The sequence below is a fragment of the Sminthopsis crassicaudata genome, chromosome 5 (genome assembly GCF_048593235.1).
Source record: "Sminthopsis crassicaudata isolate SCR6 chromosome 5, ASM4859323v1, whole genome shotgun sequence".
NCBI lineage: Eukaryota > Metazoa > Chordata > Mammalia > Dasyuromorphia > Dasyuridae > Sminthopsis > Sminthopsis crassicaudata.
In genome coordinates, this window is record NC_133621.1 from 230,699,128 (window position 1) to 230,725,863 (window position 26,736).

Below are 26,736 nucleotides of genomic sequence, written 5' to 3' on the forward strand. Positions count from 1 at the left end.
CAAAATTACGAAACACTTGCCACAAAAATAAAGTCAGATTTAAATATTTGGAAAGACATTGTGTGCCCTTGGATAGGCCAAGTGAATATAATTAAGATGACAATATTCCCTAAACTAATCTATTTATTTAGTGCTATACCACTCAGACTCCCAAGAAACTATTTTAATGATCTAGAAAAAATAACAACAGAATTCATATGGAACAACAAAAGGTCGAGAATTTCAAGTGAAGTAATGAGAAAAAAAATTAAATGAAGGTGGTCTAGCTGTACCTGATCTAAAACTATATTATAAAGCAGTAGTTACCAAAACTATTCAGTATTGGCTAAGAAATAGACTAGTTGATCAGTGGAATAAGTTAGGTTCACAGGGCAAGATAGTGAATAAAAATATCAATCTAGTGTTTGACAAACCCAAAGATCCCAACTTTTGGGATAAGAATTCATTATTTGACAAAAACTGCTGGGAAAACTGGAAATTAGTATGGCAGAAACTAGGCATGGACCCACATTTAACACTACATGTTAAGATAAGATCAAAATGGGTCCAAGATTTAGGCATAAAGAACAAGATCATAAATAAATTAGAGGAACATAGGATAGTTTACCTCTCAGACTTGTGGAGGAGGAAGGAATTTGTGTCCAAAGGAGAACTAGAGATCATTATTGATCACAAAATAGAAAATTAAAAAGTTTTTGCACAAACAAAACTAATGCAAACAAGGTTAGAAGGGAAGTAACAAATTGGGAAAATATTTTTATAGTTAAAGGTTCTGATAAAGGCCTCATCTCCAAAATATACAGAGAATTGACTTTAATTTATAAGAAATCAAGCCATTCTCCAATTGACAAATAGTCAAAGGATATGAACAGACAATTTTCAGATGATGAAATTAAAACTATTTCTACTCATATGAAAGAGTGTTCCAAATCACTATTGATCAGAGAAATGCAAATTAAGACAACTCTGAGATACCACTACACACTTGTCAGATTGGCTAAGATGACAGGAACAAATAATGATGAATGTTGGAGGGGCTGTGGGAAAACTGGGACACTGATGGTGTTGGTGGAGTTGTGAAAAGATCCAACCATTTCTGGAGAGCAATCTGGAATTATGCCCAAAAAGTTATCAAACTGTGCATACCCTTTGACCCAGCAGTGCTACTACTGGGCTTATATCCCAAGGAAATACTAAAGAAGGGAAAGGGACCTGTATGTGCCAAAATGTTTGTGGTAGCCCTTTTCATAGGGGCTAGAAGCTGGAAAATGAATGGATGTCCATCAATTGGAGAATGGTTGGGTAAATTATGGTATATGAATGTTATGGAATATTATTGTTCTGTAAGAAATGACCAACAGGAGGAATACAATGAGGCTTGGAGAGACTTATATCAACTGATGCTGAGTGAAACGAGCAGAACTAGGAGATCATTATACACTTCAACAATGATACTATATGAGGATGTATTCTGATAGAAATGGATATCTTCAACATAGAGAAGAGCTAATCCAATTCCAATTGATCAATGATGGACAGAATCAGCTACATCCAGAAAAGGAACACTGGAGAATGAGTGCAAACTGTGAACATTTTGTTTTTCTCCCCAGATTATTTTTACCTTCCGAATACAATTCTTCCTTTGCAACAACAACAAAAAAATTTGGTTCTGCACATATATATTGTATCTAGGATATACTATAAGATATTTAATATGTAAGGGAATGCCTGCCATCTAGGGGAGGGGGTGAAGGGAAGGAGGGGAAAAATTTGGAACATAAGGGAGTACAAGGGATAATGTTGTAAAAAAAAAAATTACCTATGCATATGTACTGTCAAAAAAAATGTTATAATTATAAAATTAATTAAAAAAAAAAAAAAAGAAGACAAGGATTCCAAGAGGAATCTTCCAAGAGGAGGGAATACTTTGGACATGGGCATTAGCAATTCAAAAGTATAGGAATAAAAACTGGAACTTTCTGAGTGAGAAATAAACACATTGTTCAATAAAAAAAAGAAAGATATACTCATATGAAATAAGGTCCTTTAAGGTTCCAAAATGATATAAGAACAAGTAATACGGCTGTTTGTGGGACCCTACTGTTATTTTATTAATTATTGAAACTAAATCTGAGATATATTCAGTATAGTTTGGAGAAGAGAGTCTTAGTGCAATCAATTTTCTTAGAGGGATGTAACTTATGGATTATTTTGTATTGCATAATTGGGAAAGTCAATTTTATTTAAGTTTATTCTTAATGTGGAAATAATATGTTTGTACTGTATTTCCTGTGGTACAAAGGTTTTTATCCCGTTTGTTAAGATCTTTTTTCTTTTGGGCTTTGGTCAATTTACCTTCAAATGATCAGTAGTAGATGCTATATCAATCAATTTCAGGGATCTGACTCAGAACTCATTGTTTGCTACTTGGACTAGCTCCTGGCCCTCAAGATCACCAACCCTCTCAATTGGGCTCCTGTAAAAAGACTCAGCTCTATGCTCATTCCCAGCAGGAGATAGTTTTAGAACATGAGATTATTACCCATACCCCAAAGGATTTGGGGCCCTATTTGTTTGGGGAAACTAGAGTTGATTAGTGTCTGAGTGGGCGCTCAGTGAGGAGTTTATTGACCATGTGTATGTAGGGGGGTGGAGTTCACTATTGGTAAGCCTAGTATACAGTATTAGTGCTCTTCCCTTCCAATAGTATTAGTGACTAGGGACAGGGGCATCTGGTTAAGATCTGGGTAAACATCATCAAAGAAGCTATCCCACAAACAATTCAGTTTGACCTGTCAGATTACAGAATGTAGAGACTTGATTAGTCAGAAAATTAAGTAGCTATTATAACTATTTGTTATGTATTTGTGCCCTGATGAGGATTTTGAGTTTGCCTGTCCACTTTGGAATGATGTTTGATTTGCTACAGTCTATAAGGAATGGACATTTAAAAACCAGAGTTTATTTCAAAACTGAGTATCTTTAAACTAGCTGTATGATGATAGGCAAGTCACTTAAATTCAACTGCCTTAAAAAATCTGGAAGAAACAAAAAAATAATCCAAAAGCAACTGCTATACTTGTGCCATTGGTTGCCCTCCTGCCCAGATAGTACAACATGTCCTCCTTGGGCAGGAAAGAACATGAAAGGCAATTCAAGCGCATGGTCCTACGGTTTCAAGGTAATACCCCAGGGGAGAATTGCAGCGCTCTGCCCTTTCTGTTTCCTTCTGTAAAGAAAAAGAATACCAGCTGGTTTGGGAAGTCGCTCAGTTTGTCTCTCATGGCAGGCTAAAGGATTCCCAAATTTGTCATCATGCATTCAAAGTTGGTATGTAACTGGAGATAACTCTGGCAATTTCTCAGGGATGAACATACCTCAAGCAGACCTTTGGTGGTCTTGTGGAGGAGGCATTTTCCAACTTACTTTGCCTGGGAATTAGGCAGACATCTGTGCACTGGTTCAGTTGGCTATTCCTTTTACCTTGGCATTTGAAAAAGATGAGAATCAAACAACCAATTTCCAAAGTAGTAAGAAGAGTTTGTCACACGGGACATTTGATGAAACAATTTATGTAGCTAGTATATGGGGTCCCAGAAAAGAGAACCTGACCAATTTAAAACTAGGAATCAGGTAGTCTCTGGATTTGAGCCATCCCTATTTTGGTGGGCAACAGCTAACAAAAATGTGCATTGGATCAATTATATATTATAATCAACAAGTTTATAAATTACATCAAAGACACAGTGAAGAGAAGAACAGGACAATTAGATGCTACTAGCACAATGACAATGGGGAAATGGAATGGCTTTGGACATGTTAGCAGAAAAAGGAGGGGTGTGTGTCATGATTGGAAATAGTTGTACTTTCCCAATAATACTGCTCTAGATAAGACCATTACAAAAGCCTTACAAGTCCTGATGTTTTGGTAGAAGAATTAGCAGAAAATTAAGGGATTGAAAACCTATTGACTGGGTGGTTAGAGTTAAAGTTTGGAAAATGGAAAGGAATGGCAATCTCTGTTTTAATCTCCTTAATAGTAGTTACTGGAATCAGCTGTAGGCTGATGTGTAGTACCTTGTATAAGAAAGTTGGTACAAAGATTCATCGAAACAGCAATAATTAAATAAATAATAATGAGCACTTGACCAAATGATCTATTTTAATAGATGAAGAGATGGAAGTGAATTCTAATTATGATAACAAAAGTGAAATAATGTTATCAAGATTAGAAACTTCTTATAACAAAATAACATAAGATGTAGGTGTAACAAAGAGAGAGTAAATAAAAAGAAAAGGGGGAAATGTAGAAAATACTTGGAAATGTTGCAATTGCATCAGAATGGGAGGGAGGACCATTTATGTGATAACCCATTTGTAAATGCCTATATGACACAAAACATACATTTGGTTATGGGGACTAAGACCAAATAAAGTGACTGCCAATGGGAGATGTAATCAAGTGTAGGACATCCAGGTGGCAGAATTAGGTATTCCAGATAGGCCGTAACCTCCGCAGTACCTAGCTAATAAGAATCAAATGAAGGACCTGTGTTTCAGGATAGGGTTAAAAAAATTATGATTTGGTTTTTTAAGGTGTGTGTCTATTTGGGACAACTGTTCTTTCAAGATCGTGAATAAAAATCTTTTCTTGGCTTCATCTGTGAGTCTTCAGAATTTATAAATATCACTCTTCACCTTTTACTTAATAATAATAATAATAATGTAATGTTGTTAATGATGTTAGAAGAAAAAAGAGGGTATATGTCATGATTGGAGGCAGTTGTTGTATTTTTATTCCTTAATATTGATAATAATGTCAAAATCTTCTTAAAACACAGATCTGACCAATCATACCTAGATGAAAGATCAAAAGTCTTTTTTTCTCTCAAATGGAAGAGGGCCTCCTTTATTGATCCAGAAGTCTGAGATCTACTGAATACACAAAGTATAATGACAAGGAATCTTCCCTGTCAAATTTGTTAAACTTAAAACATTTTTACAAAATAGTGCAAATTTAAAGAAACTGATTTTGGGAGTAATTTTGTATAATTTTTATTTCCAAAATTATTAAAATTTAAAGATGTATTGACTTTTGGGATACTCCATGACTTTCCTGGACAACTTTTTTTTTTTACCTCCCCCAGCAACTTTCAAATCTGTTTTTGCTGTGAATTGGTATTCCCAGTGCACACAGCCAAGTAGCTTTTTATTGCCTCCAGAATAAAATACAAAGAACTACTCTCTTGCAAGCACTCATCAACCCTCTATTTGGTACATCTGTCTTAAGTCTCTCCCTACTCTGTCCTCCATTTAGCTGTCACATAAATCTTAAAATGCAAGTCTGACCATGCCTTTCTCCTATTCAATAAACTCCAATGACGCCCTATTTCTTCTAGGATCAAATATAAAATCTTCTGTTTGAATTTCAAAGCTTTAGTCCCTTCATACTTTCCAGACTTACTCTTTCCTTTCCTTCACATACTCGATAATCTGGAAGTAGTACCCTCCTGCCTATTTCACACATTCCCTCTCCCAACTCCCAATGTTTTTACTGGTTGTCTGCTATGCCTGGAATTCTTTCTCCCTTCATCTCTGTTTCCTGTTTTTCCCAGTTTCCATCAATCAGCTATACATTCACTTTCTTCAAGAAGCCTTTCCCAGACCTCCTTAATCTTGATGCTCTTTCTCTCTAGCAAGGCCTGAACTAGAGATTAAAATATAATTCGGAAATATTTAACACAATAAATAAGAATATAATAGGGATAATGTTAATTTTCAACATATAGCTCACCAAAATCCATTTCTATTCAACATCACTGCACTCTGTCTTGCTGGTATATAGTTGTTTGCATATAGTCTTCCATCAGGTTGTGAACTTTTTTGTCCTTTGTATTCCAAATAATAAACCCTAATTGACTCAGTGTGGCATTTAAAAACATCATTTCAGCCAATCTTTCTAATCATCTCATATTATTGTCCTTCATGCATTCTATGGGGCAATCTAGATGGACTACTAATTGTTTTTTTTTTTTTTTTTCTTTCCTTTTTCTGAGGCTGGGGTTAAGTGACTTGCCCAGGGTCACACGGCTAGGAAGTGTTGAGTGTCTGAGATCAAATTTGAACTCTGGTCCTCCTGAATTCAGAGCTGGTGCTCTAACCACTGCCCATAGCTGCCCCCAGGACTACTAATCATTAATTAGAATTTGCTTAACTTCAGAATTATATCAATGTATAAATATTTGAAAAATTTTAAACATTCAGAAATGTTTCTCATTAAAATTCAACATAATCTTCTTGTACTATATATGCATTATTCTAATCAGACATTTTTAAACTTTACAAAAACTTTCATTAGTTGTGGCTCAGTGACTGAAGATTGAAGTTTATGTATTTAAAACATTTCATAAAATAGTGTAAATTTAAATAAACTGATCTTGGGAGCAATTCTATATCATTTATACTTCTGAAGTTATTAAAGTTTAAAACTGTGTTAAGACTTGGGAAACCCTGTGACTTTCCTGGACTAGTTTTTTTAAAACCTCCCCCAATAACTTTCATGTCTGTTTATGCTGTATATTGGTATTCTCACTGCACACAACCAAGCAAGCTAAGTAAGTAGTAAATGCTTTATTTAATCTAATTTGTAGCCCCACTTTATCTTCCCACAGGACAGGAGTTGCTGGTTTTTTTTTTTTTTTTTTTAAGCTTTTTATTTCCAGCCCAGTACTTTACTGTACATAGTAGATGACAGATGGATTGTTTAGTTCAATAATTTCTGAACTCCCTAAGCATTTTTCTAACAGGTAAAATCTACTTTTTGGTTATTTACAAATCTAAAGGAAATTGGGTGCAATTATATCTATCCAATATCTGATAAGCTGATCATGCTATTCTCACTACTGTAACAATAAAGTTTTAACATGTTCCTTATAGCTTGGTACTCATGTTTGAAGGACACCTAAAAAGCAAACAATTAAAATTCCTGCTTTCCAACACTCTTCTAATTAGTTTATAATTTCCATGTGTGTCTGTTAATTTAGCACCAATTTTCTTCAACAATAATGTAAGCATCTGCTAGGTGCTAATTACTGTGTTAAAGTTTACAATCATAACCAAAACAACGCAAGCAACTTTTTTAGCTTTGGTCATATTAGTTGCTAAATTGAATTGACTGAAAGAAAAGGCAAACAAGCAGGATTTTCTAAAAACTAAAAGACCAAAATAGCTGGTTTCTATGTTGTACTCAACAGTTATACACAAGGAAAAACTAGTCAAATTCATTATTGATAAGCTAACTCAACTCATTTGTAAATGGGTCATTTAACTTCACTTTTGTCCAATTTAATCTTTTTCCATCAAACCATGTTAAAAAATATTAGAGATTTTTGCCTGACTCAGCATCCTGATAGAAGCATAAATGAAGTTAGCACCACAAAGATGAGGAGTATAAGCAACCCCCCCTCCAAATTAGCTCTTGAAACATCTTAAATGGGTACTTTGATGTTTAAAAACAGGGTGGGGGAAAAGGGGGGTGCATGTGTACAACTAAGTGGCACAATGGATAGAACACCAGCTCTGAAATCAGGACTCAAATTTGTTCAACTTACTAAGGGTTTTTCTATTTTGTTGTTTTTTTCATAGAACCAACTCTTAGTTTTATTAATTCAATAGTTTTTTTACTTTCAATTTTGTTAATTTCACCTTTTATTTTTAGAATTTCAAGTTTCGTGTTTGGGGGTTTTTAATTTGTTCCTTTTCTAGCAATTTTAGTTGTAAGCCCAATTCGTTAACCCTCTCTTTCTCTATTTTAAGTTCAAATTTGGCCTCAGACACTTAACACTTCCTAGCTATGTGATCCTAGGCAAATTACAAAGGAATATGCTGATTTTACAAACTGAGATAGACTTATAAAAGTTGAATTTTCCAAAGCCAAAATTAGAAATGGTATATCTTTATCCTGTTTTTTTTTTTGTTTGTTTGTTTTTAATGTAGCACAGGACAGAAAATAGTTTGATGTTTTTTGTTTTGTTTTGTTTTGATGGATAGAAGGAAGAAGGTGGATTGTATGGCTCTCATCATGACTTTCCTTTTTGAAACCAAGAAAGAGGCAAAATAAGCTATTTAGGGAGACTGAAATCCTTCACATGCTATCAGAAAATTAATTAAGATAAAATTAGATGTGTTCCTTTGAGTGGGAAAGTAAGTTATCATTAGATGTTCTTCTATATGGGAAAATAGGCACCTAATGAACTGTTGGTAGAGTTCTTATGAACTGGTTTCAACCACAGTGAAGAAAATTTGGAACTATAAAAGCTACAAAACTACCTACCCTTTGACCACGCAATTGCAATACCAGGTTTGTATACCAAAGAGATAAAAGAAAAAGGAAAAGGACCTATAGATGTACAAAATTATTTGTAGCAGATGTTTTTGCATTGACAAAGAATTAGAAATTGAGAGAATGTCCATCAATTGGCCAATGGCTAAACAAATTGTGGTGCATGATTTGATGGAATACTATTGTGCTGAAGTGAATGGTTTCAGAAAAAAACAAAACACATCAACTCCTATGTGAACTGATGCAAAGTGAAGTGCACAGAACCAGATCATTATACATAGTAATAGCAATATCATAATGACCAATTGTGAATGACCTAACTACTCTGATCAACACAATGATTCAAGACAATTCTGAAAAATAATGAAAAATGTTATCTGCCTCCAGAGAGAAAACTGATGAATTGACTGTAAATATAAATCTTTCTTAAAAAAATATTTGCCTCATGTAAAGACAAATTTTAACATTCATTTTAAACAAATTTTGAGCTCCAAATTTTCTTTCTTCTTTCCTCACCTTCCTTTGTTCTTGAGACAGTAAGCAATTTGATACAGGTTATACATGTTCAATCATTGAGATCATAATTTCCTCACTTTATTTTTCTTGTCTCTTTTTGGTAACATGGCTAATATGGAAATGTTTTATATTATTTATGTATAATTGACATCATATTGTTTTTATGATGGACATTTGAAATTGATAAGTTGTTTACCCCTTTAATAGATAGAATCTGAACTCAGAATTTACAAAGAATGTCAAAAATACATTTTTTAAAATTATAAAAAAATTATTTCCCTCTAATGAGCTAGCATAAGATTACTTGATTTCAAAATAGTAATGATCTTTTTATTTTGCTTTCTTGGTGCATTCATCTTTTAGCAAAGTTGAAATCTATACGCCCAGTTCTCTTAAAACCACACGCTTATAATCAGAAGGCCTTGGTTTAAACTCTAGTTCTGTTACCAATGATGTTAGATAAATCACTTCAGCAATCTAATGTAAATTTCCACAGTAAAATGGAAATGATAATAATACTGATATTATCTCTGTCTCAGGAATGTTGTTAAGGTATAAATAAATATGTTTGGTACTTGTAGACTGTTGCTATACAAATAAAGGGCACACCATTATTATAATTTTTTGCATTACTTGTTAACTTCAAGAAATGGCTGAGAGGTTTTGTTGCCATTTGAGGATCAATATAATGAAAACTCTATTCCTACAACCCTCCCAACCAGTGAAGTGATTAAGTACACAAACAGGCATCAATATTTATTAACACAAGACAAAGGAAACACATTCAATGAATTAATAGAACACTGTCCAGCCAGATGTTAAATTTAAAAAATGTATACCTAGTCTAATTTCAAATAAATAAAAAAAAAACTTTATACATAATTACATAGTATTATAGTTTGAATTTGACACTGGTAAATATTTGACAGAAAGTAAACAAAAACTGCATTTAGAACTAAAAAAGTTATTCTCATATCTTTACAATCTCATCCTCTGGACAAATAACATGGCCCATCTACATTAAACTAAATCAGGAAGATCACAAAAAATGATAAAAGAAAAGACTCATGTCTTTAAGAGTATTGTAGCTTCATGCTCCAATTTCTCTTACCACCAGTACATTACAGAAGACAACAAAAACAATGCTAAGGCATAAATCATTCTGGAGCTTGAGAGCAAGATGAGCATGACTTCTTCTTGGTTTAGTCTGAAAGATTCCTGGGTTCCTAAGAAAAGTGGTTTATTTGGCCAAGAGATCCAGCACCATGCCTGGGGCAAATACCGTAACACAATTGCTAGGGTCTTGGGTTCTCTGTCTGAGCCAAGCATTGTGCCAAATTTCCCCAAGGGCTATCCTAAAGTGGCAACTAGTAGGAAAGCTATGATCCCTGATAACCAGAAACAAAGCAACTTTCTAAGGATCTAATAGAAGGAAAGACTTATACTAGGGAGAATATGGCCCATTCTGTGACAAGAAGCATTATTAAATAATGCCAATCATGCTACATGGGGCACTGAACTCCAGAGCTTTAGAACTCATAAAGATATAGACACTAAACATATTTAGCTCCCTGTAAGTGTTCTTCATCTCCAGGCACTATTCCAAAGAAGCTGCCTTTATTGCCTTATTTTGTGGTTTAAACAATAAGGGTCTCAATTTGATGAATGTATCTCTTTGGACTGAGATGAAAACAAATTCTTTTAGTGAATGAAAATACAAATTTTCTTCTCCATTCCCATATACAATTTTTTGCAGAGGAACACAGGCAGTGTGTCCTGGGGATCTGCTAAGGCTATGTGTAGTAGATGACTTTAAAAAAGCAAATATGTACATGTATGCATACATATAAGAGCACACACATATGCATACATGATGCACATGTGCATGTGTGTATCTATGTATACACACAAACACCATTGAAAATGATGAAAATGAATTCCTGTAATAGCTTTTAAAAGTAGGAATTTTTAATCGAAGGTCCAGAAACTTGAAAAATGCATTTTGATAACTATGTTTCAATATAGTTATTTTTCTTTGTAATCTTATGTATTTTTTTATTTTATGCATTTATAAACAAGATTCTGAGAAAGGGTCCATGGGTTTCATCAGACTGCCAAGAGCATGTAAACACAAAAAAAGCTTTATAAGTAAGTCCCATTACACAGTCAAGTGACACCATGGGATATTATCCTTAATGTAAAAGTAGAAGTATATCATAAGAGGAAAATTTTCTTGTAAACTCTTAGTTATACCAACTTTTAGTAGGGATTTAATAAACTGGGCTGTATCCAAAGGTGAGTAACTTGAATGGTAAAAATTGAAATCGAGTCATCTAAGAAATGGATGAAAGAATCAGGGACACTTAGCCTAAAAAAGAGAAGATTTAGAGAGACACAAAGTGCTCTGTACATAGTAGGTGCTTTGTTAACATAAACATGAGTTGAATTGAATCTCATGACAGCTGTTTTCAAGTATCAGAAGGGATGTATGAGATCAGACTTATTCTGCTTGGCTCCAGAAGAACCCTCTTTTAACAAAGTCTTGGGATTCTTATGCCCTAAGGGTTTAGCTACCCTAAGGGAAGGAAGCCCCAGAAAGCTACAAGGAGGCAGATAGATGTTGGTTCAATCTATGGAAGACGTCTTTAAAAATTAGAGCTGTACAAAAATGGAACAGGCTGCCTCATGAGGTAGTGAGTTCCTCATTGATGGAGGTCTCAGGAAGAGGTTGGATGATCCCTCTATGCAGATGTGTACAGAGGATTCATCTAATGGGCAAGAGTTGGAGCAGCTGATTTCCCAGGTCATTTCCAGCTATGTGATTTTTAAAGTCTATCCATGACTAGAAGGGATAATCACAGAATAATGCAATCATTGATCAAAAGCAGTGAAATGGCCACAAAAGTGGGAGCAGGATTGTTAAAGTGAAGCTAGAGACCTGAAGAAATACAAAATCTATTTAACTAACAACCTGGATAATCAGCCTTCAAAGAACACAGAGCTGCCTGTATTCTTCTCATAAATGGTAGTCTATATGTCTCCTTTCTAATTTTTGCAGGTATGATTTATAATTTATATTATTTTATATATTTATTTTCAGAATTGGGAAGATTACAGAGAAAGGCAGTTCTTTTAAAATAGTTTCTATGTCCCTTTGCTTTGTCCAGAATGAAAAGTAGGGGTGTGTTTGTGTGTGTGTGTGTGTGTGGTGTGTGTGTGAGAGCAATTAGCAAGCTATTGTACCTCAAAACTAAATCATTTATCTGGAAGCACAGAAGTTTTATATTTGCCTTGATGGGTGTGCTTTTCCTACACATGCCAGAGCCTCTCACATCACAAATTAATTTACTTAAAATATTAAAGGAAAAAAAAAAAACTGATCCACAATTGAAAAATGTTTTTGGGCCTGCCCTTGCTTAGAGAATGAAAAGAAATGAGGACAATGAAAAGGGTAGTAATAAAGTGGCTTCAAGTCACAGAACTGTTTACACAGCACTTGATAGCACTGCTATAGAGAAGGGTCTTTCTCTGCATTTATAAACCTTATTTTCAGGGTAAATACAAGTCTTAAAAATTGTTTAAAAACATATTTAGTTTACATGATGTTACACTGGGGTAAATAATGTGCATTATTAAAATAGAGTAAGTATTTACATAATAGACTAGATGGATCCAAGAGAACCATTCTAAAGTCTTACTCACTTTGAGGGTTTGGTGGTTCTTTTTTTTTTTTTTTTAAATTTTAAAAAATATTTCTGTAAGAAAAAAAATAATAGAATTTAATTATGCTTGAATACATGAAGGATCAGACCAAAAAAGGAAACTGAGCCAGAGACAATTTTGGCTCTGTCTTTTAGTCTGCTAGGTCTGGGCACCACAGTTAGTCCAAAACAGTGTGTTTTGCATAAAACAGGGTTTTCTTGTGAGTATTTTTCTAAAGGCTGGCTATGATCCCATTCAAAGGAGCTGACCAACACTGAACTTTTTGCAATGCACTGGCCACTTGTCTCACTCCCTTCTCAGCTCCTTCCCTTTTCCAACCACATGTGCATCGTTTCTACCTGATAAAACTCTGCTTCCCTCTCCACCCCTGCTCCCACGAAGTGGACAATCAGAAGGATTTTTCCAGTTTTTATAGAGAAACTGTATGCAGAAATTGTAGAAAGAAGTTTCACTATAAAGGAGCAAGACGGCTGGGAAAGAGGAAATTCACTGACTTTAGGAAGTTTTTGACAATTAATTAAATTCAAAAATGCAATTTCAAAACTGGTGATAGTAGGGAGAGGTGTCTCCCCAAGATAAGGTAATTCTGATTTTTTGCTTGGTGCTTTGAGTAGTTTATTTTGTAAAGTGAGACTTTTAATTGGTCAACTTGCAGTTATTAATTGTATTAATGTTTAAAACTTAAGTTCATTGTAAAGGGAAATGGGCTTTAAATACAAACACAGGCAGCTTAATCTTATAAAACATGCCAGCCAGCCAAGTCACAGTAAGTGCAATGGAAACCTGCATACAACTTGACTAATTGGTTAGTAATCTAACCAATAAAATGTTAAGAATCTTAAAATTACAATTCTAAATGTTTCTATTTTGGTGGCTGTAGTTATACAAGCCTTTTTATTTTTTTTGCACTGAATTATGCATACTATTATTTACAGTTTAAAAATATAGGCAAAACCCTTTAAATTTTAGACATGTGCATGTGTGTATATATATGACGACATTATCCTTAGATTTAATGAGTTATCCAATGTGCTTATGGCATGATTGTGAGTATTCTGTACAACCCCATGTTAACAAAGACCCAAAGCACTAGCTACAGTATAATTGCAAAATACAATATATGATGGAGAACTGTGGAACTCGGACTATTTCCTTTGTGTTAATAAATCCCTTTGCAAAATTCTAAAATAGCATTAGATAAAAATACAAGTATGTACAACAGATGAAAAAAAATGTAACACCCATTTAGCAAAGGCTTTAGTAACGTGCTGCTTACATTGTCAATGTTAAAGGTCACCCAGGTAAAACTATTAAATTTTTTTCATTTGCTACCAATGAATTTCCCTTTCCTGTTTGTCACATGATTGAAGAATCCCATACAATGAGAAAAAGGAAATAAAGTATTCACCTCAAATTATTTTACAGCAAGTATTAGTATTTGTTTTTAGCTTTTTTTTTCTTTTTTCTTTTTTTTTTTTTTTTAAAAAAGATGGTAATAGTAACCCAGTCTCAGGCCTTTGGCTTTCATGGTTCTGATGAACTGGATACATGCCCATAATGCATAATTACATGTTATAAGCCACATAGATAGGATCTAACTGATCTGCCAGAAAGCTGTCCCGCAGGTGCATCCGCTGCTTCTCTCCTCTAGAATTGATTGGGATAACTCCTGGGTCCACCACAACCACAACTCCAACAATGAGGTAATGTTCTTCCAAGACCACATTAGTCACCAAAGGGACCAGATCCAGGGCTTCTTGCTCACAGCCACATAGTTCCACAACCACCACAAGCAAGTTGGTCCATGTAAACACAGCACTGCAATTTCAATGACACTTAATTAATATAGGTATTGATAACATGATAATAAACTTAGGATCAAAAGGAAGCAGTGACAGGGATAATTTCTAAATACATCCTTATACTTATGTTTGAATATCAATCTGTAATATTTTAATAGTCATCATATTTCCTAAGTAATAACAAAGCTCTCTTATATAAAGACTTTAATTCTAGAAGAGCCTGAAATAGTACTAACCTATTGAAATACATCCACTCAGCTCAAACGATTAACTAGCATTTATTAAGCATCTGTTATGCACAAGCACTACGCCAGGTGCTGGGAATACAAAGATGACAATGAAATTGTCCTTGCTATCATGGAAATTATTTTGAGGGAAAGTGCTGGCACCGAGGGAGATCAGGAGAGAACTTAAGTGTTACCTTAGCTGAAATTTGAAGGAAACTATGGACTCCAAGAGGTGGAAGTAAGGAAGGAGCACATTCTAGACATGGGGGACAATCAATTCAAAAGCACTGAGAGGAAGTGCTGTGCTTAAGGCGTGAAAAGAAGGTCATTCTTTTTGGATTGTAGTATAAAAAGGATTGTATGAGACTGGAAAGATAGGTCAGTACCAACGTGTGAGACAAAAGAATGGTATATATTTGATCTACAAAGTAAGAATATGGCCTGAAGCTTGATGAGTAGGGGAGAGACCCATTCAGAATTATGCATTTAGAAAATTACTCAGCAGCTCTTTGGAAGATAGACTAAAGAGATGTTAAAACTGAAGACCAATGGAAGACATGTTGAGTTAAGAGGTAATGAAGCAGTGAACTAGGTTAGAAGTTATAAGTGGAGTTTTTGTACATATAGGTTGTGGTGTGGTAGGATAGTGGTGTCGTTGTGGTGTGGTAGGATAGTGGTGTCTTTGAGAGAAACAAGTAAATTTAGAAGAGATCTGTTGAACACATAAAATAAAATACAAGATATCTGTGATATTTAGTTTGAAATGTCTAACATTTCATGATATGGAAGTAGAATTCAGAGATGAGACTATGACTACATATATAGATCTGGGACTATCAGTATAGGGATAATTAGATATATGACAGCTGATGAGGTCATCAAGACTCAACATATACTTACCTACTTACCTATATATACACACATATAATATATATAGATATATATATGGCGTATATATTTATGTCTATTTATATAAAAAATAAATGAGAAATCAATGTCACAAAAACTCCTACTACCCTGGATGGCCAACAGTATCAAATATATAAAAGAAGTCAAAAAAACCTGACCCTCAGATCTATCAGTTAAGAAATCATTGGTAATTTTGAAGGGAACATATTTAATTGAATGATGGGGATGAAATCAAACTGCAGAAGGTTTAAAAATTGCAGAGAAAACAAGTGGAGGCAATTAGTGTAGATGATTTCTCCTAGGAATGTGGCTGAGAAAAAGGGGGTTAGGGATAGCATGAGGTGATGGTAAGGTCTAGCAAAGATTTCTATTTTTTATAAAACAATGGAAAAGAAGTATATATTTAAAGGCAAAGGAAAGAAATAATTAAACCAGTAGTTATTGAAGATTTTAAAAAGGGGATGCTTTGAGGACATCCCCTCAAGATGAAATACCCTTTAAGAAAAATCAGGGTACCTTTGGTGAGAAAAGTCATCACCTCTTTATCAGAGTTCCCTAATTCATCTTATCTCCCCTCAATATTCTTCCCCCCCCCCCCCAGGCTGGGGTTAAGTGACTTGCCCAGGGTCACAAAGCTAGGAAGTGTTAAGTGTCTGAGACCAGATTTGAACTCGGGTCCTCCTGAATTCAGGGCTGTGCTCTATCCACTGCGCCACCTAGCTGCTCCCTCTCCCTCAATATTCTAATTTGGAATTTGGAATTATTCCCCAAACCACTAAACTTTGTATATATATACTCTGAACCAATTGAAAATACTACTAAGTCTATATCACAAAGAAGTCAAAGAAAGAAGGAAAGAACCTATGAGCACAACAATATTCACAGCAGCACCTTTTGTTGAATTAAAGAACTAGAAAAACAACAAAAGTGAGTAACTATCAACTGGGGAGTAGATGAACATGTAAGTAGTATATAGATGTAATAAATTATTGTTATAAGTAATGATAAGAGAAGAAGAAACCTGGTGATACATATATCAAGTTTTGCTGGGTGAGATAAACTGAACCAGGGAAACCAGGGAAACTTTTTACCCAGACCACAAACCTATAAAGACACCAATCAATGCAAAGACTAATCTTTATTCCTGAGGACCAAGGAGGCCTGATCCTCATCTCTTGACAGAGAGGTGATAGACTAGAAAAGAGGTCAGCAAACTATAGCCCATGGGCCAAATATGGTCTGCTGCCAATTTTTTTTTTTTATATAGTCAATGAGCTAAAAATGCATTTTTACATTTTTAAATTTACAAATTTAAATAGTTAAAAAAAAACCCAAAAGCATATTTGGTGATGTGAAAGTTATATGAAATTCAAATTTTAGAGTCCATAAATAAAATTTTATTGGAACAGAAGCCATATTCATTTATTTATATATTGTGAATGGAGGTTCCCCTAAATTGGCTTGAGTTGAGTAATTGCAAAAAAGACCAAGAAAGTTCTCATAAGCTTTACATTGCTTTTTGGTGCATTACAAATTGTTGTGATGTGGTCATAATTTGCTGCATCATCCTGTACTGTGCTGATATTTTGTTTTTATTACCAGGTCATACCTATTATGTTCAAACAAGAGAAAAACAAGAGAGATTTTTTTTTTAACTCGGAGCTGAGACTGACTTTTTTGAAACAAAAGAACCATCCTCAACCACGATGATCAAGATGATTTGGAAATTAGCTTTTGCTACAGACTTGGAAATACTTTTTTAAAAAAATGAATTAAACCTAAAATCACACTTAAAAGAGCACTTATATGCAAAACTTTCTTTCAATAAAGTCAGATGACAATAACCTTGCTTGATAGGGCAGCTAAGTGGCACAATGGACAGAAGGCTGGGCTTGGATCTGGAAGATTCTTCTTCCTGAGTTTAAATGCAGCTTCAGATACTTATTAGCTATGTGACCTTGGGCAAAATTACTTAACCCTGTTTGCCTCAGTTTCCTCATCTGCAAAATGAGCTGAAGGAAATAGCAAGTCACTCTAGTATCTTTGCCAAGGAAAGACCAAAAGGGTCAAACATTATTTGAAAAAGTAATGACAAGGTACTAAAAGCTAAAATATGAAGCGAGATCTATATTCCTGTACAAATTTGCAACCAAAAAATCTTCAGAGCTCAAACTACAACTCCGCAGCACTTTTTGGATCTTGATGCAAGTATAAAAGATATTTTCATATTTCAAAATTCACATCTAACTTCAATCTAATTTTTAACTGAAATTGATTATCTGCAATATAATGACATGCTAAAAAGGCAAAAATATCAAGAGAAGAATCTAGTAGAACTTTACAAATGCTTTCTGTATGATGAAAAGCCCAACTAAAATCATATGCTCAAGTATTTGGCAGTATCTAACTGTATGAAAAGACATTTTTAGAGATAAAATATGTGAAACTTCATTACAAATCAGAATTAACAGTTGAACATTTGGAATTGACTTTCATGATAGAAAAAACAGTGAACAAAAAGTCTCTAAGAAATCAGGAGTTTTAGAGGACAACATGGACAATGGATTAATGTGCTATTGAATATGCATTAAAAAAAAAAAGCTGTAATGAAATTGTAAAATGAGATATGTCATCCTCTTTATCTGCTCTTTGAAATGTACAAGTTTATTAGTGTTTAAAATTTTTTTCTTTAAAAAAGGAAAAAAATTCTCTCTAATCTAATCCTGGTTAATGGGAAACTTTTTTCTTCTATTACTTCTATATAGAAACAATAGAGTATTGAGGAAAGAGGGGTGTATCTGGAATCAGAAATAGCTGGGTTCATATGCTATATAGGATACCAATTAGATGACTAGAAAATCTTAGTTTCTTTATCTGTAAAACAGTTCCCATTTCACAGGATTTCAATGAAGCTCAAATGAGATAATGAAGGTAAACTGCCCAGCTAATTTTAAAGTGCTATACAAATGCATTGTTAGTAATAGTGCTAAGGTCAAAGGAAATGGAGATGCAATTCATTTTGTCTGGTTTCCATTGGTTCAGTCTAGCTGAGGAGAGAAGAAAGGATTTGCTCCAAAAAATAAAATTGACTAATAGGATTTAACTGATCTGTTAGGCAATTTTGCTAAGCCTTTTGAATTAACATGTTCACATGTCAACTACTGAACAACTCCTACTCTATTTGATCTACTTGCTGTCTAAAGAGAGACATGAGACAAGGGATCCCAACAAGAGAGGAACACTCATCTAATGTTTAGTTTGGCATCTAATTTAAACACTGTCATTTGTCGAATGTACATAATGAAATTTCTATCTTGTATAAATGAAAACAACCTCCTATGTTGGCTGACTTGGGGAATTTGCAATGAAGCTTTTCTTTTAAAATTAACACTGGGACCCTTTTATAATGCTGGTGTTAAGGACTGAAAGGACAATTAGTGATGCAATGGTTAGAGTTCTGGTCCTGGATTCAAATTTGCCCTCAAAAACTTATTAGCTGTGTGATCCCAGGTAAGTCACTTAACACTGTCTACTTCTGTTCCTTATCTGTAAAGTGAGCTGGAAAAGGAAATGGAAAACTAATCCAGTATCTTTGCTGAGAACACCCCAGAAGGGGACATGAAGAGTTAGATACAACTAAAAAGCAATTATTCTTAGTCTTTAATTTCCTAGGATGAAAATAGTGGCTCACTTTCAAGTCTTTTACTTTCATGATTCTGAAGGAATATGTCTATTTACAACTCCCATAATGTACATGCTAGAGAAAATAATTAGTCTCTAACTAATCTGTCAGGAAACTGTCCTGGAGATATATCTTGCTCAAAGTCTCTATCTCACTAAACAAAGCCTTTGTTCCAGATTTTGTCTTCTTTCTTTAAGCTTTCCACCCCCTTCCATCCTTTCAACTACTGAGGTTTCTTGCTTTATTAAAAATACTGAAATGATTCAATGTAAGCTCTCTCAGCCTCTTCAGCTGAAAACCCCTTGAAATTGCCACTTACCCATATCCTTTATTCTAGCAATTTCTTATACAGATAAGGCTCTTCTCCCTGTCAAAATCAACCCTTTCACCAAATGTGTCTATCATCTTATCCTATTTCATCTTTTCCAAAAGATTTTCCCCTCAATTACTCCTCTTATTGATAATCTATCATGATCTACTACTCCCTTCTTTACTGTTTTCAAACTTTCTTTCATCTTTACCATCCCTGTAAAAAAATAATTCTGTATCTTTCTTCCCTTACCTTCTGTTGATTCTCCTACCCATTTGAACACTTTCCTCTCAGTCTTGAAAAGTACCCTAAAGTTCTATCCTGGACCTCCTCTCCAATTTCTCTTCCACACTATAGCAAAAATAATTTTCCTGAGATGTAGATCAGTTCATGTCTCTTATTCTATCAGTAATTTTATCCTATAAGAACAAGGGTTCTGGCGCAGCTAGGTGGGGCAGTGGATAGAGCACCAGCCCTGAATTCAGGAGGACCAGAGTTCAAATGTGATCTCAGACACTTAATACTTCCTAGCTGTGTGACCCTGGGCAAGTCATTTAACCCCAATTGCTTCAGGAAAAAAAAAAAAAGAACAAGGGTTCTTAATTTAAAAAAAAAAAAAGTTCCCGAGGCAGCTAGGTGGTGCAGTGGACAGTCTTACCACCAGGATTTACTTCATTCTTTTCTCTTCCCTATTGTCTTCATAGACCAACTAATTCCCTCCACTTCCAGTTCTAAAACCATGAAAAACCTCAATTCTGGTATTGTTCCTGGATGGAGTAGGTCAATCTGATTTCCTCTGACCACGCTCATGATTCCTGTAACTTTCAGGATCAAAGGGTCTCTTCAGGTGAAAAGGAATGTCCTTTAAATCAGTTATTATTATTTTGGTTTATTTTTAGTTTGATTGTAGGATTAAGCTCCTAACAAACCCTAACAAATAAGCCAGATTAACACAGATATCTGTGTTATAGGTAAGTCTGGCTTACCTATAGATTTAGTGAATAGATAGATTGACAAGACTTTGTTATTCAATACCAGATAATTTAGAGTAAGTACTATTATTTTTATAGAAATTAAATAATAACAGGATTATAAAACTCTTTTTAAAAGTTAAATTCCCCTTTTTAATTTTAGTGGATAAGCTCATTCTCCTTCCTGCCCCTCTTTTCCCCCCAACTAGAGGTTAAGTGCAAATTGAATATCATCATCTTCTAAAGTTGGGTTTCCCTTTTTGGTAGCTGTAGGATAGAAAGTATAAAGGTGTTGCTGAATGCTAACTACAAATTCTTCTTTCCCAGTCTTAGTTCATTCACACTATAAGTCCCTTTAAAGCAATCTTTTTGGTTGCAAAATGTTACACACTGCAGAGGTTCCTAAGGTAATCTCACTTTGACAGATAAGCTGACAGACAAAGAATGAATCTGAGTTAAGAAAGCCAGGAGGAATAAAACAGTCAAATGACCTGTCTTGTCCAACTGAACTGAATTTGTACAGAATATATAGGTGCTGTATTTCTCTCAAATCTGTGCATTTTCTAAAGATAGGTAGATATTAAGAGTTTATTCTTCTTGTTATTTGGAGAGTTTTACAAGCAATGAATACTTAATTACTAGGTGTTAATAACCATTCACTTCTTAGGGAAATTTACCATTCAGCAATGCTCCGGTGTGTCCGAGAGACTGAGGTCTCTATGTCAGTTGGATGGTAACGTAATCCTCTCAGCTCTAGAGTTTCATCCAGGGCTCCCACTACATATAATGCATCATGACGCTCTAAAAGATGAGAAACAGAAGAGATGCATTATTAGCTGCCCAAGCTTCTCTAAGACATCTAGACTGAAGGGTAAAAATTACATATAAGATTCTCACTCACAATGATCCTGAATTTGAGTCTGAACAACACAAACCCATTACACTGCCAAAAAAGATCTATATAAAATGACACCTCGGGATGATTTCAGAGAGGCCTGGAGAGACTTACATGAACTGATCCTAAGTGAAACAAGCAGAACTAGGAGATCATTATATATGGCAACAAGACTATAAAATGATCAATTCTGATGGACGTGGCTCTCTTCAACAATGAATTGATTCAGACCAGTACCAATTGTTCAGTAATGAAGAGAGCCATCTACACCCAGAGAGAGGACTGTGGGAACTGAAATATGTTTTGGAATACTTGCCATCTAGAGGAGGGGGTGGGAGGAAAAGAGGAAAATATGGAACAAAAGGTTTTGGAAGAGTCAGTATTGAAAAATTACCATGCATATGTTTTGTAAATAAAAAAGTTATAATAAAAAATTTTAAAAAAGAACTATACAGAAAAAGCTATGCCAATATACAAAAATATTTTGGTAAGCAGAGCACTGAATTGAATTTAAGCAAAATTCAGTAGGAATAAATGTAAAGTCTTAAACTTAGATTCAAGAAATAAACTCTGTACATATAAGATAGATGAAGTGTAACTAGAAAAGCCTGTCTGAAAAGAAAATGAGAATTTTAGTGTACTATATGCTCAATGAGTAAACAATAAGATAATGCAGCTCAGAAAGCTGCATTTTTGAAAGTAGTAGTCATGTTATATTCTTTTCGGATCAGATTACGTTTGGAGAATTATATTCAGTAGTTTTGGGTGCTATATCTCAAGAAGGGAATTGTTAAGATGGAGAATATTTAGGAGTGAAGGACAAGCAATATGGACAAGAGTCTTGAGAACATGACTTTTGAGGACTAGTTGAAATATCTGAAGACATCTAGCCTAGAGAAAAGGATACTAGAGGGACAAGGGGATGGGAGGGCTGTCTTTAAGACTCAGAAGGGCTAGCATATGGAAAAATGATTATATTTGTTTTGCTTGACTCCATATGGTAGAAGTGGAAGCAAGGAATAAAAGAAGTAGATTTTTTTCTTTTTGGAGTCCTCCAAGCAGAGATTGAGTTTTTGGAAATGCATTAGAGAAGATTCTTTTTCAGGTAGGCAAACCGAGATCTGATCTCTGAAAATGTGTGATTTTGATTAAGTGGGCTTTGAATCAAATAATGAAGTCTGCTGGACAGATGGATAGGTGAGTTTAAGACTGGAGGTTACTAGCTAAAAACAGGAATGAAAGAAAAACAGGGAAATTAGTTCTAAGAAATAGGGAATGTGCACAGGACCAGGGTAGATGATTAAAAGAGTCTAACAGGATAAATCATCCTGTGAAATGCATCTGAGGTTCAGGATCAATTAGAGGCAGTGTGGTACACAGGAAAGAGTATAGGAATTTGCAGTCAGAGGATTTGGATTCAAATCAGAGCTCTGCTACTTAGTGCTTGGCTATCTACTTCTCTTCTGTATATAATAAGGAAAATAGGTTAAATGATCTCTAAAGTCTCTTCCAGCTCTAAATCTACAATCCTATGACTCTTTTCTGGTGAGCAATAAAGCCATATGAAGATTTAGGGATTATAAGTAATGTGGTCAACATTAGGGTTTTGAAAATTGACTTTTTTAATGACAACCATAGAAGGGCTAGCATAGTCCACAGCGTTAAAAGATGACTTGAGTAAAGGTATGATGGCAGTAAGACCCCAATATCATGCCACACCGTGTAAAAAAACTGCCATCTATACCCAGAATAACAATTTGGGAGTCAGGAAGGTCCTTAATGGCCCTCTTATTCAATTCACAGCTGGAAGCAATCATCACTACAAGACTCAAGTAGGACAAGTTCCCTTGCTAGTGGGATATTGACAAGACAGAATTCAAGAACAATGAGTTTCTTTTCAGTGAGGTGGTCTGGGGCTTAGTGATTTGCCCAGAATCACACAATTGGTAAGTAGTCAAGTGTCTGGGATGGATTTGAACCCAGGTCCTCTGGACTTTGGATCAGTGCTCCACCCCATTGTACCACCTTCTTGCCCCAAAAATGGGTTTCTTGAGGGCAGGGATAGACTATGTCATTGACATTCCCAGACCTCATTACAATGTAAAAGCAGATGCACATAGCAGATGCACATATGATGCTTAAGACATTCTTTCAGGTTGACTGGCAGCACTACAGAAATGAGTTTCAATTGCAAGGGATTTGAAGTATTGATGGGAGTTGAGGTCCCTTTATTCCTTTCTGATTCCCAACCCCCATGGCTAACCTTTGATTTACAAATCCTGGTCATCTGGGCTTTCCCAGCCCCTACAGGACCTGAGCTAACCAGCCCCTACTATCTGCTCAGGTTTCCCCAATCCCCACAAACAGCTTCTTCCTTATCTAAAAACTCACTGAATTCTATTCAATGCTGACCCTGGCCCAAACCAGCCAGGAGCCTGGGACTCCACCCACCTTCAAGATTACAAAAAGGGAAACCCTTTGAGTCCACTCTTTGCAGGAGCTCCCCAAACATGGTATCCTTCCAGCCATGTAAGGGTTCCTGTCCGCCCAGCAACCACCTCTGGCCCTGGCTTCTTTCTACCTTTACCCTTACTTCCAAACCCCAAATAAACCTTTTTTATCAATCTAGGTTTTCAGGACTGTAAATTCCTTTACAGGGGACTCTGTGCCGTCACTAGACTTTATTTAACTATGTATCCTTGCGCCAAACCAAAAGGGGTTCTCCCTTTCCTAACTCTCATCATTATCACTGTTCTCTCACTATTAGCATGAAGAGGAGGAGCTAAAAGTTTCAGCCTCATGAGAGATCCAGGAACACAGAACATTCCCCAAACTCTTTTAGGGACTAGCTGTTCTTAGCTGTGGGTCTGTGCCTAGACACAAATACCTCTACCTTCCTTCTCAAAAATATGGGACTATGATTTTGCTCCTTGGACACACTCTCTCTTCTGTCTTTTTTTTTTTTCCCCCTGGTTACTCTCTTAAGGGGCACAATGCTATTTTATAAAGTAATATCACTTAATTTACATGTTCAACAATCATTTAAAGAAGTACTAAATTTCTTGACATAAAACAGCATTTCAGGCCTACCTCCAGTGGCAGCTGTAAGCTCAGTTCGGCGAACAAAGCCAAGATATCCAGTTCTAGCCCAGAGCGTCTGAGCAGCATCCCCAAAACTGAGCCGAGTGTTGAAATGGTCAGCTTGGAGAGTTTCATTATCATAGATGGTGTAGTAACCACTGGCTGTGTGAGGGCTATTCACCCAAACCTATGATACACAAAGATATATGTCACTTTTCCACAAAGGATGCATAATCCTAATAATTCAAATAGAGGATTCTAAAACCCCCTAGTTCCATCAACTGGCTTTTCTTTGTGTATAGAACTTGCAAGTTGTAAGCAGCAAAACCAAGACTCAAACTCAAGCTTCTCCATGTCCAGCCTAGCCTCTTCCTGCTAGGCTATATTACTATGGGCTAGGATGCTTTGGAGGAAGAGAAAGTGGGGGAAATGCACCAACACCCAGTGCTGTGATTTTTAACAAGTCAGTATCCACCAAAGGACCCTAAAAATAGTTACATGAGCACAAGGATAGGCCAGGACCTTACTACAAACTGGAGACTAATTCAGACTATAGTTTCAGATCCTAAAATCAAGAGTCTGATGTCTTAGCTCTCTTTCTAAATCAAACTGTGAATTTGTACATACCTCTCCAAGATGAGAATCTCCAACAGGCCCTTTGGTCTCTGGATTAACAATGACCACCTTGACCCCAGGCAGGATCTAAGAAACAATAGATAAACAAAGATTGGATTCATTGTGAAGTTACTCAAAGACTATCAATGAAGGGGCATTCACTCACTACAGAGGACTCTATGATGCAGATGTCACAGTGGCAACTGTGTGCATCCCTCTGGTGAGGCATAAATATACATGAACCAACTGAGCCAAACTACCTGGTCTATCAACTATGAAATACTTATGAGAAGCCTTGTGAAAGGGATAACTGTGATATCCTTGGAAAAGAGAAGGAGTTAATGATTCACAATCAGGAAGGTTTTTCAAAAGCGCAGCCAACTGCATGAGGATTCAAAAGGTTTATTTTCAACATATCTCCACTTTATCTTAGAAAATGTTTGGGGACAGCTAGGTGGTGCAATGGATAGAGCATCAGCCCTGAAGCCACATCCAGCCTGACACTTAACACTTCCAGGCTATGTGACCTGAGCGAGTCACTTAAGCTAATTGCCTCAGCAAAAAAAAAAAAAAAAAAAAAAAAAAAATCAGAAAATGTTATAAGAATGGGAGTAGAGAAATGTAGAGTCTAAAACTTGGACTAGAGTACATAGTACTTCTTGGGAGGAAAGTGTAATAATCTGTAGAATAATAACCCTCCTAATTGGTATCACAATAATGAATTCAATCATCCATTTACTGAGTACCTCCTATGTATGATACCATACTAAGATCCTTGAAGTATAACAAGTAAATAAGTTATATTTTGGTAGAGCAAATATTATAATGAAATTCTCTTATCCTAGATAGTTCATTTGTTTCAAGCAACATAAAATGTCACTAAATTCTACTGCAACAAAATAAAAGTGTTTTTTTAAGTTCACTATTATAAAATTCACCATTTTCAGATGGTCCTTTAGTTAGATATTTTAGTCTTTGGGTGTGTTTCATTTTCTATGAAGTGAGATAGCTGAGTGGTACAATGGATAAGAATGCTCGTCTTCTGTGAAGTACGGGTTAGCTCCCTGGAGGGCTTCGGGTCAGTCAGAGTCAGGATAAATTAAAGTCCTTGGTTTTTAGAGGGAGTAGTGAAGGAGGCAGGCCAAAGTGACATGAGGCTTGCCAAAGATGTATCCTGGATCCTCAAGTCCAGAGTCACCAACTTCTCCCCTTCTTGTCTTCAGCAAAGTGACTCTAGCCTCTCTTCCTCCCCCTCCAATCCTTGCCTATAATTATCTTAACACCAAACATTTAGCAAACACCAACAGTGAAAAGAGCCATTTATCCAAACATATGCTAATAGAGTGCCTGTATCATATTGAATAGGTAATTAGCCTGAAGTGCTTGGTTGTCTGATTCAAGCATACCTTTTTGGAGTTTCAGCCCTCTATAATCTTCCTGAGTTCAAATCTGGCCTCAGACACTAGTTGTATGACTCTGGGCAAGTCACTTAATACTATTTGCATCAGTTTTCTCATCTGTAAAATGAGCTAGAGAAGAAAATGGCAGACCATTCCAGTATCTTTGTCAAGAAAACCCCAAGTGAGGTCACGAAGAGTTGAACATACTGGAAATTACTGCAGAACAACACATTTTCTACAAAAAGTACAAGCCATTTCTTACTT

The 26,736-nt window shown here is 35.4% G+C and overlaps 1 protein-coding gene across 1 annotated transcript in view; it reads right to left on the reverse strand.

The window, feature by feature from the left end:
- Window positions 1–9,592: 9,592 nt before the first annotated feature.
- Window positions 9,593–26,736, reverse strand: part of DIP2B (disco interacting protein 2 homolog B) — a 192,624-nt gene continuing 175,480 nt past the window's right edge. Inside the window, exons 35-38 of the mRNA XM_074270405.1 lie at window positions 25,085–25,159; window positions 24,467–24,644; window positions 21,159–21,282; window positions 9,593–14,398 (exon numbers count right to left, since the gene is read on the reverse strand). Coding sequence (XP_074126506.1) covers window positions 14,146–14,398; window positions 21,159–21,282; window positions 24,467–24,644; window positions 25,085–25,159 — 630 coding nt within the window. The 3' untranslated portion in view covers window positions 9,593–14,145. The remainder of the gene's footprint in view (window positions 14,399–21,158; window positions 21,283–24,466; window positions 24,645–25,084; window positions 25,160–26,736) is intronic.